Source organism: Pantherophis guttatus, chromosome 1 (assembly GCF_059756535.1).
Source record: "Pantherophis guttatus breed Tessera chromosome 1, ASM5975653v1, whole genome shotgun sequence".
Lineage (NCBI taxonomy): Eukaryota > Metazoa > Chordata > Lepidosauria > Squamata > Colubridae > Pantherophis > Pantherophis guttatus.
Window position 1 is genome coordinate 38,756,628 of NC_142063.1, and position 18,162 is coordinate 38,774,789.

Genomic DNA, 18,162 nt, shown 5'->3' on the forward strand with positions numbered 1-18,162 from the left:
TGATTGGATCATGTGATGGACATTTTGGGTGCTGGGCAGGGACTTGAATTTTCTTTTTTGGTGGGGAAAACCTGGAAGCTTTCAGATTTGGGTTTTCCCAGATGTGCCAATATGACATCTTCAATAAAATGGAACTTCAAGGAAATTCAAGCCTCGGAGTCTTCTCCCTAGAGCTTCAGATGGCATCGGTTCTGTTATGGTGGCTTTCAGAGCCTTCAAGGTCACATGCCAAAATTTGACAGCAACATTAAACAATGGTGATGCAATTTCCCATTGATTTTTCATGAGAAAAAAATTGATATGCTACGCCTTGATAGGTTTTGAAAACTACCGGGAGAGGGGTGTAAAAAAAGAAGAGAAAACAGGTCAGGGAGTCATAAAAATGATACTGGTAGTTCCAAAAAGATAGTGTGATAAGCTCACTTTTGACAACTCTCAGAATTATTTCAACATCTCTTTTATACCTGAGAGCTAAATAGGTCCCGGAGTTATAATTGTAACTGTATAGAATAAACCTTAATTCCTGGTGTGCATATTCACATACGTAATTTGCAACAGCATAGGAATCATTTGCCATAGCTTCTTCCTGGATTGTTTTGACTTTCTAATTGTGCCACCTTATGAGTACTAACCAGATCAGACATTGCTTACCCTTTCAAGATTAACTGTGGCCAGCTAGGTTTTCCTGACAGCAACTTGATATAAAAGGGAATTTATTTCTATCGCTTTTAATTTTATTATGCCAACTACTAAACCAGTATTTTTCATACTTGGCAACTTTAAGATGTGTGGAAGTCAACTCCCAGAATTCCAGAGCCAGCATGGGAATTTTGAGAGCTGAAGTCCACACATTTTAAAATTGCCAAGTTTAGAAAATACCGTATCAAACTCTTGCCTTTGCCCTTCATGGTATTCACCACTTTGACATCCAGCATTTTCTCTCTTCCCTCATCCCCATATTTGCATTTCTGTCATGTTCATAGCTTTCCCTCTGTTGTTTGAGCTCACAGCTGGGCCTGAGGGCATCCTGACATTTCGTAAAGCTGCAGTTGCCTTCAGATGATGTCATAGTGATTAGAGCCTCAATTTCTCATAAATAGTAATTTACAATGGTGACTGTAGGCTGATCAAAGTGTTATTTATGCATTTATTTCATTGCTCTCCTAATAATTAATAGCCAGGGGAAGGCTATATATATATATATATTTAGCGAGGGAGGTGCCACACTTTTTGTTTAGCCTGTAAGGCCATTCACCACTTCCTAAGTGCTGATATGATATCATCTTTTTTTCCCCCCATTTCCGGCCCATTGCAAATGCATTTTACATTTATTTTTGCCAGCTTTGATTCAAAACTGCTTCTATGTGACCTGAGCTATCTTAAGCTCTTCAGAGCAGATGGTCTCCATCACTGGGTTCTGTATTAGCAGCCTCACCTTCAGTTGACAGAAGTGCTTGCGCATCCCTTCCTTTCAACAGCTGGTCACTGCTCTGTGAAGCCATTTCATACTTGGCTGTCAGACTGTTCTGTTCTCTGCTGGGTGGCCACATAAAACTGTGGTTGATCCGACGACAATCTGTTAAGTCAGCGAACCATCTTCAGCCTAGAAGCTCATGCCCCATTCATTTTTCTATCTGCCAATGGCGTCCTTTCTGTTTTGTACAAGTTTGGATTAAGTCTGCTCCCCATTCATTCTTTCAATAATAATATGTGATGTGGACATACCCAGAGGGGATTTTACAATCTGGAAGCAATGTGGGAAAAAGTCTACGTAGCCACTTGGGGTAAAGAACAAGGGACAGGTGAGAGTTGTCCATTCCTTTTGAGCAAATGGAGTAGACTGAGATGAAGAAAGGAATGGAAGGGATAATGAATGATGCTGGGAGGGGACTTGAGTCAGGTCATCTTAACAAGAGCCCCTAAAAGTTATAGTCAGCACTACTGTGGAAGCAGAGGTGAGTTTCAGCAGGTTCTGACCAGTTCTAGAGAACTGATAGCAGAAAATTTGAGTAGTTCGGAGAACTGGTAGTAAAAATTCTGACTGGCCCCACCCCCATCTATTCTCTGCCTCCCAAGCCCCAGCTGATCGGAAGGAAGTGGGGATTTTGCAGTATTCTTCCCCTGGAGTGGGGAGGGAATGGAGATTTTACAGTATCCTTCCCCTGCCACACCCACCAAGCCACGCCCACCAAGCCATGCCATGCCCACAGAACTGGTAGTAAACATTTTTGAAACCCAATGTGGAAGGTCTTGTTTGTATTGGATTCCTCCCCAGATAACTGGTTCAGCACATATATCAGAGTCTTTTAAAGGAAATTTGTCTGTTTTAAATTCAGTTCCATCATTATGGTGGGAATTGTATTGTATTTAGCTGTTGGCATTTCATCCTGTTTTTCATATGAAGTTATTTGTGTTTATTACTTTCTGTTTTAAAAATAGTGCTCAGTTAATGACAGTAATTGGGACTAGAACCATCACTAAGCGACACAATTATTTGTACATGTTGCACAATTGCACATGACTGCTCACTTAGTGACAGCAGTTCCACCGGTGTCCAGTCATTGTGGCAAGGGTTGTTAAGCAAGGACTTCATGTGAACTTCCAACTTCCTGCTGGCTTCCCCATTTACTTTGTTTTGTGGGAAGCCAACAAGGAAGGTTGCAAATTGTGTTCACGTGACTGTGGGACACCGAGACATTCAGGAATCTGGGCCATTTGCTGAGCTCCCATGGGACAGCTTTGCCAGCCTGAACTTCAAGAATGGTCAGAGTGACCACTCATTCAGCCCTGGTGCAAGTTTGAATGGTCACTAAATAAGTGTTGATTAAATGAGGACTTCAGAAAATACAGAAAATTTGTTTGTATTGAATAGTAGCATATACAATGACAATTTTTTAAAAAAGGTTTTGGTCTATATTAGTGATGAGCTGTTATCTTGTGAAATAGTAAAAAACAATATTAGCATCATTTTTAAAAAATACGGTAAAGAAGTACTTATCAAGAAATCACCCAGTCATCGTACTCTAATGAGGTTTTGCCACCCTGCGACATTTTCATTCTTCAAGGAGTAATAATTCTAGAAGTGTGAACATTGTATTTGGTTTCATTGGTATTAGGTCATTGGAAACTGAGTTTGTTATTAGAGCTGTGCAGAAATTCAGATTTGATGGAGCAAAATGCAGACTGGAGTACACATGGGTGCAGAAAATGTGTCTTTTCTATAGAGTAGAGTAGAGTAGAGTAGAGTAGAGTAGAGTAGAGTAGAATAGAATAGAATAGAATAGAATAGAATAGAATAGAATAGAATAGGTTTATTGTCCAAGTTGATTGGAATTTGTGAGACATACAAGGAATTTGTGTGTCGTGAACGTATGCCAGCTGCAGAGGATGGCTGCATGAGCCCAGGAAAAATGCAGCTGTTTTAAGTGCTATATTGATGCCACACATACTCTTTAAATCTGCATATCTGTACAGTACTAGATTGAATAGCATGCACAAAATGGAGTCTCCCAGCATTAGGCCCCTCCCCAAATGACATTTTGGAGGGGAGGGTACAGAACCATCGGAACTCACAATATTGTGCCCAACTGTAATGGACATGCTTTCTGGGAACTAAAATCCACACATCCTAAAGTTGCCAAGGTTGAAAAACATTGGCTTAGCCCATCATGGGAAGCCAAACCATAGTGATTTATTGGCTATGGCATAGAGTTTAGGGGTTCCCGTGAACCTAGCCAACTCTAATTTGTTTTAGAGAATCATAATGTTGAAAGGGGCCAAGAAAAGTATGAACCCACTGTTTTTATTATTCAGACTGGAATCACAGGTAATAAGTCTGCTGTTATGAACTTATTCTTACATAGCCTTTAATGACTCTCCCTAATTTGCAAATGACAAGGTTCCTTGTTACATTATCTAGTCATTACAAGGATTACTCTGCAGTCTATTAATTTGACATCTTTCAAATGCCAAGCACAGAAACTTCTGCTCTGTCATTTTTTAGCTGAGACAGAAGTAGGGTGGGGAGAAGTATGTCACTTGAGCAAATTAAGACATCTTCTTAAATTCCATGGAGATAAGAGCTTTTCTTGACCTTTCTTGGTCTTCAGAGCAAGATACCACCTGCTAGAATCTTTATAGGAAAGAGAAGATTGAGCCGCAGAGCTCCTATAACGGGTCAATATTTGCTTGCCATTTGGAATGAGAGTGATAGTTGGATTTGATTTTGCCTATGCAGCCTTTTGATAGCATTCACCATGGTCTTTGTAAACCAGCTTCAGGGCTTGAGATCTGTTATGTGCTTGTTCTCCTTCTTCCTCCAGGTTTGGTTCCAGTTAGTGGACTGGTTCTCAGTCATCCAGGTCATGGTTGTCTAACTGAAACCCAAAGGTGCTTTTTCAAAAGGCAACTGGAGTTCTGAAGATGCTTGGATGAGAAGCGAAATATCTTCAAGGAAAAACAAAGTCCAGTTATTTTTTGAAAAAGCAGCTTTGGATTCCAGTTAGTGTTGATATCTGGTCGAGGCCATACCCATACTGTGAGTCTGAGTGGCATATAATAAAAACAAACCATAAAACAATAATATTAGAAAAGAACTCTTTCATTAAAAGCACCTATTGGTGTTACTATTGTTAGTCGGACAGACCAACGATTTGTTGGGATCAGTGTGTCTTCGCCCAAATAGACTCTGAGCCAGAAAGGTGAAGTAAAAAAAGGAGTCTTTATCTGTGTGCACAAGTGAAGTGGCTCCTCTTGCTGACCTCTCAGTCAAGAAGAGGAGCAATTTTCTGCTGTCAAGTGCCACTTGTATATGCTTTTACTTGAGAAAACAATAAGCAGAGTTCATTCACTGATTTCAGGAACTTGACATATCACTGACATTTTTGTACCTTACTGCTGGCTTGTATGCCCGTTAATGCTCATCTAAATATTCAGGAAATGTGTTTTTATAATTCTAATGAACTTTTGAATGCAAAAGATCAAGCAAGACCCTCTTGATCAGTTCTTATTGGTGTAACTGCTTACTTATTCTTCCCAATTTAAGGGATCTAGTAACTGGTAACAGAAAATCTCTGATCTGCTGATATCATTATTGACAGACAATGAGAGGGTTTGATGTTATAGACCATGGGTGTCAAACTCGCGATGTCCCGTTGTTGTCCCGTGATGTATCACAACTTTTTTCTCCTTCGCTAAACTGAGGGTGGGCGTGGCCAGCGTGTGATGCATCTGGCCCATGGTCCACAAGTTTAACACCCCTGCTATAGACAATGCAGCCACCTCACTAAGTTGCCAGTTCATGGAGATCCTAAGCCTGTTGATACTACATGTTGTGAGAAACTTCCAGAAGGATTTTAAGGATGAGGCCAGTCTCACCTCAGGGGAAATGATGTTCCGTAGGCCAGGTGCCACAGCAATGATCTTCCATAGACCAGCAGATAGCAGATTCCACCAGATGTAACACATTCATCAGGGGTGAAATTCACTTACCTTCCCTACCAGTTCGCCTTCTGCGCATGCGCAGAGGCTGAAATACATGCGTCATGATATACGTGGGGGTGGGCGGGGCTTCGCGCATTCGGCCCTACCAAATCGCGTGATCTGGATAGAACTGGCTGAATTTCACTCCTGACATTCATGGACATTCTTACCTTCTCTGCTGAATCTGATGGGCTGGGCAGATCTAATCAGGGATTGGGTTAGGGTTAATGTTAACCCTTAAATAAACTGGATCCATGCTATGAAGGGCTTTAAAGATCAAAAACAGCACCCTGAATCGAACCCAAATTGAATTGCATGGCAATCAATGCAGCTTGTGAAGCAAAGCTATAATGTATGCTGTTCTTAGGAGAACACGTGACCGCTTGTGCCACTGCATTTTACTGCCATTAGTTGTTTTTCCAGCCTTTTGCTCCCCAGACCAGGTAGCCCTGCTATGCAATGGTGCCTTCTAAAAGGCCCCTTCTAGAGTATGAAGCAGTTGGTTTCATAATCACTTGTGATTAGGTTCTGAAAAGCCTTGGAGAAAGTTTCAGAACTTTATTGCCAGGCTGATTCCCTGTGGACTTTGCAAACTATATGAAAATGGTCATCGATATTTCAAGAAAGGTTCATTATCCAGTGGAGTGAGAAATAGGGTCTCATGTCTGAAGTACAAGTAGGGATATTAGCATTCTTACTTTTGCCAAACTACTTTAACTTCGAATTAGGGCTACCAGCTCTCACCTGCAAAAATCCAGATAACAAAATCTGGGAGGGAGAGTACGGTAAGAGCTCCCAGTCCACTTCAGAGCTACAACAATTTAAAAACAAAACAGTTTTGGCCCAATAAAGGAGAATATTTGTAGCTCAGAGTTGACATGAGGTGTCCTTGGTGCTCTCTGAGCTTGCTTGTTTTCTTGCAGACATTTCAGTGGTGGGTTGCTACCAGTTCACTCCAGATTGGGTGAACCGGTAGTGACAGTGGCGGGAGGCTCTGCCCATCCACATGGATGTTTCCACGTAGAAGCGTCACACACATGCATGAGTGCGCGCACACCCTAAGCGAACTGGTAGCGATGGGTTGTGAAACCTGCCCCTGAGATATTTCATTACCCAAACTAGGTAATATCATCAGTGCTAGTAAGGAGTGCAGTTAGCTGTCAGATTGTATTCTGGTAGCTTGCCCTGTCAGTGTTGGTGTGGGTGGCTTTAGAAGTTCTTTGGTTGGGCTGTTTACTGTTGGCTCTTTGGCAGTTTCTTGATTGTGGTATTGTTTACTTGATTGTTGGTCTCACCAAAGGTGGTCCCTATTTTTCTACTTGCATTTTTTACGTGCTTTCGAACTGCTAGGTTGGCAGAAGCTGGTCACTATACTGAAGCCATTTGTACACAGCAATCTTGTTTTTGTTTTCTTATCTTCCTTTAATTCCACTTTATAGAAGTTTAAATGAGAACATCAAGCACAATCAACTGAAATTCCACTATGTTTCCAAGTTAGCTGGAAAGTAATGCTTGGATTTACAAAAAGTACAGTATTTCCTTTACTTGAGTTCAATCTTTTCCCTTCCATGTCAGCAGTTGATCTTAAAGGTTTAACATATTCATGAATAACATCCCAATGAACTGCATATGTCAAACAATACAGAAATAGCTGGTTGATATTTTACATGATTCATAAATTAAATTACCAGTTCATTCATTCAAGGAAAAAAAAAATCAAGGCTGTTGCAATTCACTTATTTTAAAAAAGAGAAGGTTAAAATGTGGCTTCCTTTCATAGACTGTCAAAATTAATAGATTTCATGATACATTGGTACAAACTCAGAAATTACTGTGCTAATTCTGAAAGCTTTAAAAATAGATACATGTCCTTTATGATGAAAAGGAAGATAATCTTTCAATATATCTGAGATAATTCAAAAGTTTATGCTTTTGCCTTTCGAATTATTTTTTGAAAATATCCATTTGTACCTTTTAACTTTCAAATGTAGATATAGAGCATCTCAGGGACCAGCGCTAAGCAGATTGAGAAGACGGCTGAATTTTTTTTATGGCCAGACTTTTCATTCCATGTCATTTGTACTTCAGGGCCATCTGCAAGGAGAGGCTGGCAAAAGGGTTAAAATAGTGCTGGTTTTCATGTGTGTTTCCTTTTTTCATGTCTGTTGACAGGCTACTTGACATGATTTTTGAAAAAGGGCCAGGCTTTGTGCAATCACAATGGCCGTCCTTAACTTTTTTGACACCCCTATGATATCCCTGCTGCTTTTTAAAATCAGTGTGGGCTTTTTTCACAGAGTGGACCTTTTACCTTAACCCTAAAAGATAACTGAGTCTCTGCAAATTTTACTTCGCTATTTGTAACTGACTTTAGGGGGCGGTGCTCATCTCTGTTTCTTTAAGCCATTGACCCAACACTGTCCGAAGATGTTTCAGCAGTCATGTGGTCAGCATGATGTCACGCCATGACACATAGCGAAACATGGAATGTTGTTATCTTCCCACCAAAGTGGTACCTATTTATCTACCTGCATTTTACATGCTTTCCAACTGCTAGGTTGGCAGGAGCTGAGGCAAGTGACGGGAGCTCACTCTGTGACAAATCACCAGAGCACAAATATTCTCCAGCATCTTTTAAGCCACTGAGCCACGCCACTTCTTTTGCTGTAACCCTAACTCTTTTCCTTTTATTTATTTTCCCTTGGTTTTTTTGTGGGACTGCCAATGATTTAAATATTTTTAAAGTGGATTGTCAGTATTACTTTAATCACTGGCATTTATTATTTCTTAAATTAATTTTACAGTAGCTTTCTCAATCACTTGAACCATTGTGAGAAGATTTATACCCTAATATAAGAATAAAGACCCTGAGGCTAATTGCTGCTGAATCACAGTTCCCAGAATTCCTCATCAGTGACCATACAAGATAATGCTCCTCTCATTCCTCCAACCTTGAAGTAAGTTCTGTCAACTTCATTGTTTTGCATTCCTTCTTCATTCTTCATATAGTCCATCTGTGGTCATAATGCATATTAGGATGTTTTGGAATGTGCCATCTTTTAAAACTAATTTCCTTCCTTCCTTCCTTCCTTCCTTCCTTCCTTCCTTCCTTCCTTCCTTCCTTCCTTCCTTCGATTCCCCCAAACCACCTTCTTGTGCCTAGATAGTGTCATACATTACCTGGCTGAACCCTGGAAATATAAAGTTAAGTGACACTCATTCTGTATTAATCATATTATTCATGTGTGCCTTCTGTATCTGTGATGGAGGCCAGATCAGATTTTTGTTTGAAATTGCCCTGCCTCATTCAAGAAGAATAATGTGGGGAAAGGGCAAACTGAGCCTTGGTGGCGCAGCAGACTAAAGTGCTGTTAAAGTAGCACTTAGCTGCCAACTGCCTGCAATTACTGTGAGTTCAAATCTCACCAGGCTCAAGGTTGACTCAGCCTTCCATCCTTTCGAGGCAGGTAAAATGAGGACCCGGATTGTGGGGGCAATAAGCTGACTTTGTATAAAAAAGAACACCGCTTAGGGGGGGCCAAAAGCCCTACTAAGCAGGTATATACGAAAGTATGAAGGCTATTGCTTAACGCATTGTAAGCCGCCCTGGGTCTCCGGAGAAGGGCGGCATATAAATCAAACCAATAAATAAATAAATAAATAAATAAATAAAATTTTCCACTTCCTCTGATTTTCTAAAACTTCTGCTTTGTTCTTTCATTTAAAAACCTTACAGGAATAAAAAAAAGCATGTAGAATTCAACAGCATTTTATCTAGTCTGCCATTTTATCTAGTCTAACCAAAGTCACTTTGGATAGTGGAATGGACAGCATATAAATTTAAAATAAATAAACAAACAAACAATAAATAAATAAATAAATTTTGCATGTAACAAGAGCCATTCCATGTTGAATAGAGAAGTAATAGCCTTCTCTTATCTCCCTATGATCTAATCTGCAAGAACAGTTGTTTTTTGCTATTACAGCTAGGATCAAAGCCTGCATTATTTCATAAAAAATAATCTATGTTGGACTGTAAATATTTTCCTCATCAGTCAAAAATGTTTTAGGAGAGGATCTGGTAGGCAGAACTGAACGAAAATAGCATGCCTCGATATTTAAGCTACCTGCTTTCCATCCCTGACCTTTATTACAGGAATGCTACAGGTTTCTTATATTTTCACCAATATAGCTTTTGAGGGTAGAGGCAACTTTGCTTGGAAACACATTTTAAAATAAATATTTGATATACTAGCTTACCAAATTAGATCCATGTAGCCTTTTAATTGATTTAATTACATCTGCAAGACATAGCATTATTGGAGTTTATACATAGATGGCAATTTACACACACAAAAAATCAAAGTTTCAAAGGTGCAGAATCCAACAATATATTATATTCCATAAAACCGTTACCCACATCTTGTTTTTAATAGTCTACAAAAATATGCCAACTATTCTGAGTGTTTCCCCCTTCCTACAAAGCATTTCATCCAAAACAAAGGAAATACAGAAACAATCAATTAAGTTTAGTAGGCAGGTCAATACTATTGTACACGTATAAAATAATGTCATATATGTGGTTATGCACCATTGAATACATTTGTATTCATGAAACAGTTTTCTCACTTTCTTTTCTCATTAATTTATCAAATTTACCTCTCTTAAAATTAAATGCTACTTAATAAAATGTAATTAAAACATTTACATTTAGCATACGATCAGAAAAGCGAAGCTGGAGCAAACCATCAGTCTATCTTGATCAGCAGCATGTTCCTACAGTAACCATGGAGGTGCTTATGATTAGTCCACAACCAAGACATGAACACAATATTATCTTCTTATTTATGCTCTTAGACAGCTGATACTGAAAAATGCTCTGCCTCAGATTCTGGTGATTATATAGCCATCATGGTTAGTCGACATACATTACCCTATTTTCCAGAATTTGCCTAATTCCTTTTTTTAAATCTGTCCAAGTTAATATCGTTTCCAGATCTTTGAGTTATGCAGTCTGTAATTTAACTATGCACTGTATAAAGAAATACTTCCTTCTGCGATGACAAGTGCCTAACCATTCAGTTTCATTGTATCAGCCTATATTCTAGCATTCTGTATAAATTGTGTCACCTTGAAGACATTTAGAGCTGCACAATGCAATCTGAGCTTATACACAATAGCATTAATGTGGGTTGGCCGGTAGCTTTGGAATTAAAAGGAGGCAGATGAAAAATGCTGGAAGATTGTCATCCAGCTCTTCATTTTAAGTAAAAAAAGGTATCCTGAAAAATATATTCAGCTCTTTATCAAGACTACATTAAATCCTGTTGAGAACCACTGGAATTAAGTTATATTCCTACATATATTCACTTTTGAGTAAAGCCTTGCTGGATTTTCTTGGAAATACAATGCTCACAAACTAATTTGAACTGACTAAGGATCAGATATGATCCTTAGTGGTTAGAATGCAGTATTGCAGGCTAATTCTGCCGACTGCCAGCAGTTCGATCCTGTCAGGCTCAAGGTTGACTTAGCCTTCTATCCTTCTGAAGTTGGTAAAATGAGGACCCAGATTGTTGGGAGAAATATGCTGACTCTATAAACCGCTTAGAGAGGGCTGTAAAGCACTAAGTTAGTTATCATATTCTGCACAATTTGTATTCAAAGTACCTGGCAGACTGTAAGAGAGAATTGCTAGATACCTGAACGGGGTTTATGACTTCTAAATTTGGTTTTCTTTTTTACTAGAGCTGAGGTGGGCTAAATTTAAGTCAGTCAACAAAAAGATCACTTGGTGACAAGATTATGACTTCAAATTTTTTAAAAAATAAAGTCTATCATAATAGGACACATTCTATACATTTTAATTATTTTATTTTATTTTTGTGCCTTCCAGTCAATGTTGCTCTTGGCAATTGCCTGGATAAGTTCCTGTAGTTTTCTTGACAAGGTTTTTAGGAAATGGTAAGGCTGAGGGAGATTGACTGGCCTAAGGTCACTCAGATGGCTTTGTGCCTAAGGTGGAACTCTTGGTTTCTACTTTAATGTGTTAACCAGTAAACCAGGTTGACTCCCTTATCCTATATTGGAGATATAACCACCCCCACCCCCCCGCAACGTAGCAATCCTACATGATGGAACCAGCCACCTATTATCCAAAATAATGAATTATCTTTTATACATAAACTGCATTATGCTCACTTTGTCCCAGAAAAAAAATTGTATACTTCCACCTTATTGCTACTGTTGCACAACAGTTTTTAAATAAATATATTAATATTTGGTTACTAAGAATATAGAGAGAGCAATCTTATTAAAATATTTTTCATTATACCGGTAATGATCCTCATGCAGTGAAAAGGATCATAAAAGAACATTTCAAGGATATATATATATATATAAATCCCATTTTGGGACCAAACCCAACCAATTTCATTCATTGTAACAGAATTTGGAATTATTAATCTTTTTGTATTATTAATCTTGTAAGACTGGTATATGATTTGAAGAGCAATCATATCCATAAGAGTGGAAGTTTACAATCAAATTTAAATTCTCTTTTTCTTAAAAACAGTAGATGTACATTTAGGATAATTTTGTGGAATGAGGGAGAATATGTATCTCTTTTCATTTTTATTTTTCAAGCATTGTAAGTGGGGACAGATAGAAGAAGTAGGTGTAGAAGAATAACTGAAGATAAAGCTTCAGTTTTACTCCATAAACGTAGAGCTCCCCTTATAAAATTTCACAAGTTTTAACTTAGCAGAAGGAAACTTTATCCCTCTAAAGAACAGGCCACTAATATAATTTTCCTGTTACACTGGAGAGAGCTGCAGAGATGACCTTGGAGAAGGAACACCTCAATTAGTTAACATGAATGAAGCCCAGAAAAGGAAGAAGCTTTCAAGATCCAGCTACTACAGTCTATACCAGTCTACTATAGTCTATACCAGTCAAGTAGTATTCTAGTATTTCTTGTGGTATCTGTTTCCTGATCTGACCTATCAATCCTGAAAGCCCGAAGCTGTTTTTTCCTTCCTTTCTTATACTAAAGAGAGTTAAGGCAGAGTTAGTTTAAGTTTCTTTCTAACATTTTATTCCTTTCAGGGACTAAATTCATGTTTCGCTAAATGCTACATTCCTTCTCTGAGATCATCTCTCTCTATAATTTCCTACACACACATATTTCTAGACCAATCCTTCATTTTGTATAAAAAGCTCCTTCTTTTAATAATGTGATTTACACTCACACAAATACACCACACAGGCATACACGCTCTACTCCTTCAATCACCACTACCTAGTATTTATGAATACTACTAGTATCTTTGGAATCATATAGTACTGATTGCAGCAACATAGAGGAGAGGGGAGGATTTCTATGAGGAGATCACAGTGAGCTCTGATAGAAGGTTCACCAACAAGGATTCCATATCTAAAGAAAAAAAATGTAGAGCATCTGCTTTGCATGTCTTCCATCATGCTGATATTCCAGAAGTTGTGTCACCAGGTGTGGGGTCCCAGGAAACCAGTGACATTCTAAGATGGCTCCCCTATTGTGGTTTATATTTGGACTCTCTCTGTACTTTGTGCTTTGTGTATTTTAATTTTTAATCATATTTTAATTTAATAATGGTTGTTTATAGTTTTATTATGATAATTTTATATCATAATCAAGTTTTATTTGACTGTTGTATGTCAGAGTCATTTCTGAGATAGGCAGCCATATAAATTTGGCTAATGAATAAAATAAATAAAAAAGTCACAATCTTGCAATCAAAACCGGCTTCTTTTTTAATGTGTGTCACAGGTGACACTTCAATTCCATGTTTGTGGATGCCATCTTGAATTTTTACACTCCCTTTCTATAGGTATCCATGTAATTTTTGTATGGAGAACATTTTTCTCCAGCTCAGGATTTTAGCTTTTTCCTAATGTTAAGCATGGCATGTGGATAGCTGCTGTTTTGCTAGTTCCAATAAATAACAAATCTTGTTTGAAAGTATAGTACAAATAGAATTTGGGAAATTATTAGAACTTTTTATGCCCACACAGGCTTCAGTCTGTGTGGGCATAAAATCTAAGATTGTGTGTTAATCTAAGATTGGTAGACACTTTTAAAATAAAGCATGGATCCCCATATTAAGAAAACAATATTTAAAAAATTGAATACTTCTACAAATTTCCTTAGCTGGTGTACAAACACATTAAGGCTGATGCTCATAATTATAATGATTATTTATATATGTCACAAGTGAACATTTATCATTCCCACCCATCCCAATATTGTTTTAATAGGTTGAGTTTTGATTACTACCATTACACATAAAATGTACTTTAGTGTCTCATCTCCCTGGAGAGCTTTATTTCAATATAATTACTTACAGAAAGAAAACTTTCTTTGTGCTAAAATAGTGAAAACTCACCCTAAGACATCAAAATGCAAGAGTTAATCTTGAAATTAACACCATACAAATATCGCTTCGCTTTATCATATCACTTTGTCATGACTTCTACCTAATCCTGGAGACTGTATTTTGGTCACCACATTGAAGTTAAAGCATTGGAAATCATTATTGGGAATAACTGCTATATCAGTTTTATCCTATTCACTGCTACTGTGGGGTTCTGCTTAAAACTCTCCTCATGCAAAAGCCTACAATAGATTAAATAATCCAAATAAAGCAGATGGTCTGAGTGGCATCATTAATTACATAGAAAATGCATCTTAATGTCTGTCCTGGCCATTTCTGTCTAGTCTTTGTTCCAAAATGATAGGTAAAAAATTCAGCAGAGTCTATATACAAATGCATTGGAAATGTCCTAAAACAGCAATGACATAAGCAGTGTTTTCTTCTTTCCCTTTCGAAACAGGCCCAGTTAAACCAGGTTAGCATTTGGGTCACAAATGGTTTGCGCAAACAATAGAAAAGGCTGCTGAAGTTACACAAAACCAACTTGGTTCACAAACAATAATGAACAGCTATTTCCATTCAAAATGTACACTGGTAAAGAATTCCTTAAATGTTAACTCATTTTCTTTCAAATGCAGTGTTAATAAAAGGCTGGTTCCCTTGAATTTGCACAGAAAAAGAGAGAAGGGATAAGTAAAGATCCCTGCTGTGCACCACAAAAAGGCAGTCCTAAATTCTCCATTTAATCCAGATTTAAAAGTGAAACTTGCATTTCTATACAAAAAAAGGTACAAAGTTAGAAGGTGACATTATATTACATCTATTATCCATAATATCACAGTGCTAGTTTTAAATGGCTAAAACAAAAGAGGTTTAATTGATTTAATATATTCTATGGCAAACGAACCCTGTGTCTTGGTATCAATACCAGATAGCTCTTTTATCTTTAAGAGGCAATTTCACTTACAAGTGCTAATTTTTTTTTTTTTTTTGGTGTTTGATAAGAATAGTTTTGCTTCTGTTTTTCCTTTGTGGCATTAATAAAAGGAACCAGGAAGAACTACCTAATGTGCTCCGTTTTTCCTGAAAGGAAATTGAAATGATATGAATCCCAGCCTGAAAAGAAGCAGTTCTAAAGCCCCTAAATTTCTTGCCATGTACTAACCTAATAATAGAACTAAAATTAAAACCTTCTACGGTTTTAAAATAGAGCATGTTGACAAGCCTTCGGAATGCGCCAGCTTTCCAATTAGGGTCCCACCACAGCTTCAGTTTGTTGAATGAAGTTCCTTAGTCATCCTCAGTTCTGCTTTCACTGGATTTTGTACTATCTCCTATGTCTTGGTGAGGTGGAGCACCTGGAGAGAAACAATTGTTCCTGTGTTAGAGAAATTATGATTAACCGAGCTACAGTTTGTTAAAGACACATAAAATATATGAAGTTCCTTTATCTCAAAAATTATACTAAGTCAGTGATGGTTAACCTTTTTGTCGTCACGTGCTGAAAGTGCGCACATTTGCCTGCACCCATAATACAATGTGCGCGTGACCCCAGTACTCCCTCTACCCCCCGCGCATGCACATGTGACCCACCTGCCCCATTTTGGGCCTAGCAGGCTCATTTTTGGTCCGAGGAGGCTGCAGGGAGACCTGCTAGGCCCAAAATGGGGCGGGGTGCTGCTGCACCCCCCCGTGCTTCCCCGCATATGTGCATGCATCTCCCACATGCACCCCCCTCCCCACACATGCGTGGAAGAAGTCCAAAAACCAGCTGGCTAGCGGGAGGTGCACATGCATGCAGGGTGGAGCTGAGCTGGGCGATGGCTCGTGTACCTGCAGAGAGGGCTCCACATGCCACCTGTGGCACACATGCCATAGGTTCACCATCACGGTACTAAGTGATACAATGGGTTTGAATAATTGTAAATGGAAGCTGGAGGAGGAAAGGGTGCACCATTTTAGAAAAGACCAGGATTGTCCCTATCATGGTGCTCTGTTCAAAGAACAGGTGGCTTGGTGGTCAAATGTTTGGCTTACATTTATGTAATCCCTTGTCATTTAACATTAATTGGCTGATCTAATGGGATTTGAAGACCAGGTCTGCCTATGCTTGATATATTAGAACATCCCAACAGAGGAATAAGAATACACCAGTTTAACGTTTTTTTTAAAAAAAAATATGGGTGGAACACATGGTGTTCTAGTACAGGCAATGTCACACTCTTTTTAACATGTTTCCCTGATAAAAGTTAATTAAAATGTTCATACTTTCAAGATCCATCTGGTGTTGCTGAGCACAGGATCTCTGAGCAGCCAGAGCCTTCTTGTCTTCCATCGATTTCAGGTCCTCTGGCGGCCAACGAAGCTCTCCACTTTCCACATCCCCCATCTCAGATGGCTCTACTACAATGGATGGTAATCTCTTTGACAGTTTTGGATACTTTTCATGGGCATCCGGAAAAGCCTATGAAGTACAATGAAAAAATTATTTAATTCCATTACGATGATCAGGTTGTAATGACATGTATAATGAAATAACTATAGGGACAAATGGATGTTCTCTGTTTCAATGTTTTAAAATGCCATTAAAGATTATAAAAAGGAAAAACTAGCAAATCCCATAGCAATAATTAGTACAATCTTGCAACACAAAACTTTCATAAACCAGGAAAGCTAAACTAAAATTCTAGAGGAAATGGATGTGTCCATATTACAAATTTTATTTTTGGTGGCATTCTGTTGACTATCAATTCTCCATTGGTAATAATGGGGCAATGGTGATAACAGCTGCTATGCTCTTCATAATTTGCTTAGAGCTTCTTGTGAACTCGCATTTTCCATTTTATGCACCAGAAGAGAGAAAGGAATGGTACCGAAAGAATTCTTGTATCATGGTGCCATGCAATTTATCTCAATTTATCTTCAAACTTCACCTTAAACTGCTTATCTTAACTATTCTGAACATTAAAACCAATGTTTTAATAGGTTAGGCAATATTTTGAAGGTGAATTCAAGTGGGAAGAACATGTTAGAATATTTGAAACTGACAGAATGGGAAGACAGATGTGTTTCTTGGTATCATCCCCTCCCCAAAACAAGAAGTTAGGCCTTCAATACTCATTGCCTCCTGCTATGGCCTCTTAGCTCAAATATTTGCCAGTCTGATACAATTTCATTGGGCAATAGAAATAAGAAATAGTGTAGCATTTGTCCTGAAAAACCAAGAATCTTTACCTCCCACCTTTTGTACTTTATTGACACTGCTATAAACAATGGATAATGGTAATTTACTGTGACATATTGCTATTTACATTCTATCATTCTGATGGTTAATATTTGTGTAATACAAATATCCAATATTTAATCATCTGGCATGAGTGCAGCTGACAGCCTCAACTCAAACAAATGACAATTATTATGAAACCACGAGAGCATTTATACCGCAAATAGTAAAGAGCATGGTTACTTTAAACAGGATGATTTTTTAAAATACAAGCTTCATCAGATCAAGCTTCATATAAATGACTCAGTCTCCTTACATGGAGGATTTCAAAGGCTAGATTCTAGGCAGAGAAAGAAACAGAACCAACTGCCAGTCAGAAAAGACTCCACCAATATTTGCAATAGAGAAGCAGTTTCTAGCTATGCATGGATTTTCAATTAATTTCAAAAACCCCAAGGAAGTGATTAGCTAATATCCCTAATAAGGGCAAGTTGTCCATTCCTTAGCATGAATGGATGGAGGTTTTTAAATATATGTTTTTTAAAAAAATATTTAAAATTATTTTACTTAAAAATAAAATAAACGTTAACCACGTAGTCTATGCTGAGGCATTGTCAGATCTGCCACTTTGCTCCTACTTTTATCTTGTTCAGTGATAGCTTGCCATAAACTCTGGAGGCGGGGAAGAGGGAAACATTTGGGAGGGGGGGAAGGCCGAGACTCTCCGAACTGCCTTGTACCAACCAGAGACAATACTTCAAGGACACCTGGCCAGAAAGAAGACTGCAGGTACATTCCAAGGACGACTGTTCTGAAAATATCTGGTTGAATATGATACAAGGACACAAGGGGACCAATGGGAGGCACATGTGGGAAACAAGGAGTTTTCACTAGGGAATTGGCATGGAAATCTCAGGGCTGGGTTTGCTTTACTGTACTTCATTTGACTTTAGTAAAACTATACCTTACTCTCAAAAATGGAGTCATGGATCATTCTTGCCTAAAGTTAAAGTTGAGGCAGGACTGACAGGCATTTTGCGATGG

General features: G+C 38.3%; 1 protein-coding gene across 2 annotated transcripts in view; it reads right to left on the bottom strand.

Moving 5' to 3' along the window:
- Positions 1–13,812: 13,812 nt before the first annotated feature.
- LBHD2 (LBH domain containing 2) overlaps positions 13,813–18,162 on the bottom strand; it is a 47,064-nt gene continuing 42,714 nt past the window's right edge. Inside the window, exons 4-5 of one of the 2 annotated variants that reach the window (XM_087872088.1) lie at positions 16,164–16,359; positions 13,813–15,253 (exon numbers count right to left, since the gene is read on the bottom strand). In XM_087872088.1, the coding sequence (XP_087728214.1) occupies positions 15,186–15,253; positions 16,164–16,359 (264 nt within the window). In that variant the 3' untranslated portion in view covers positions 13,813–15,185. The remainder of the gene's footprint in view (positions 15,254–16,163; positions 16,360–18,162) is intronic. The other variant, XM_087872091.1, reaches the window with a different exon arrangement.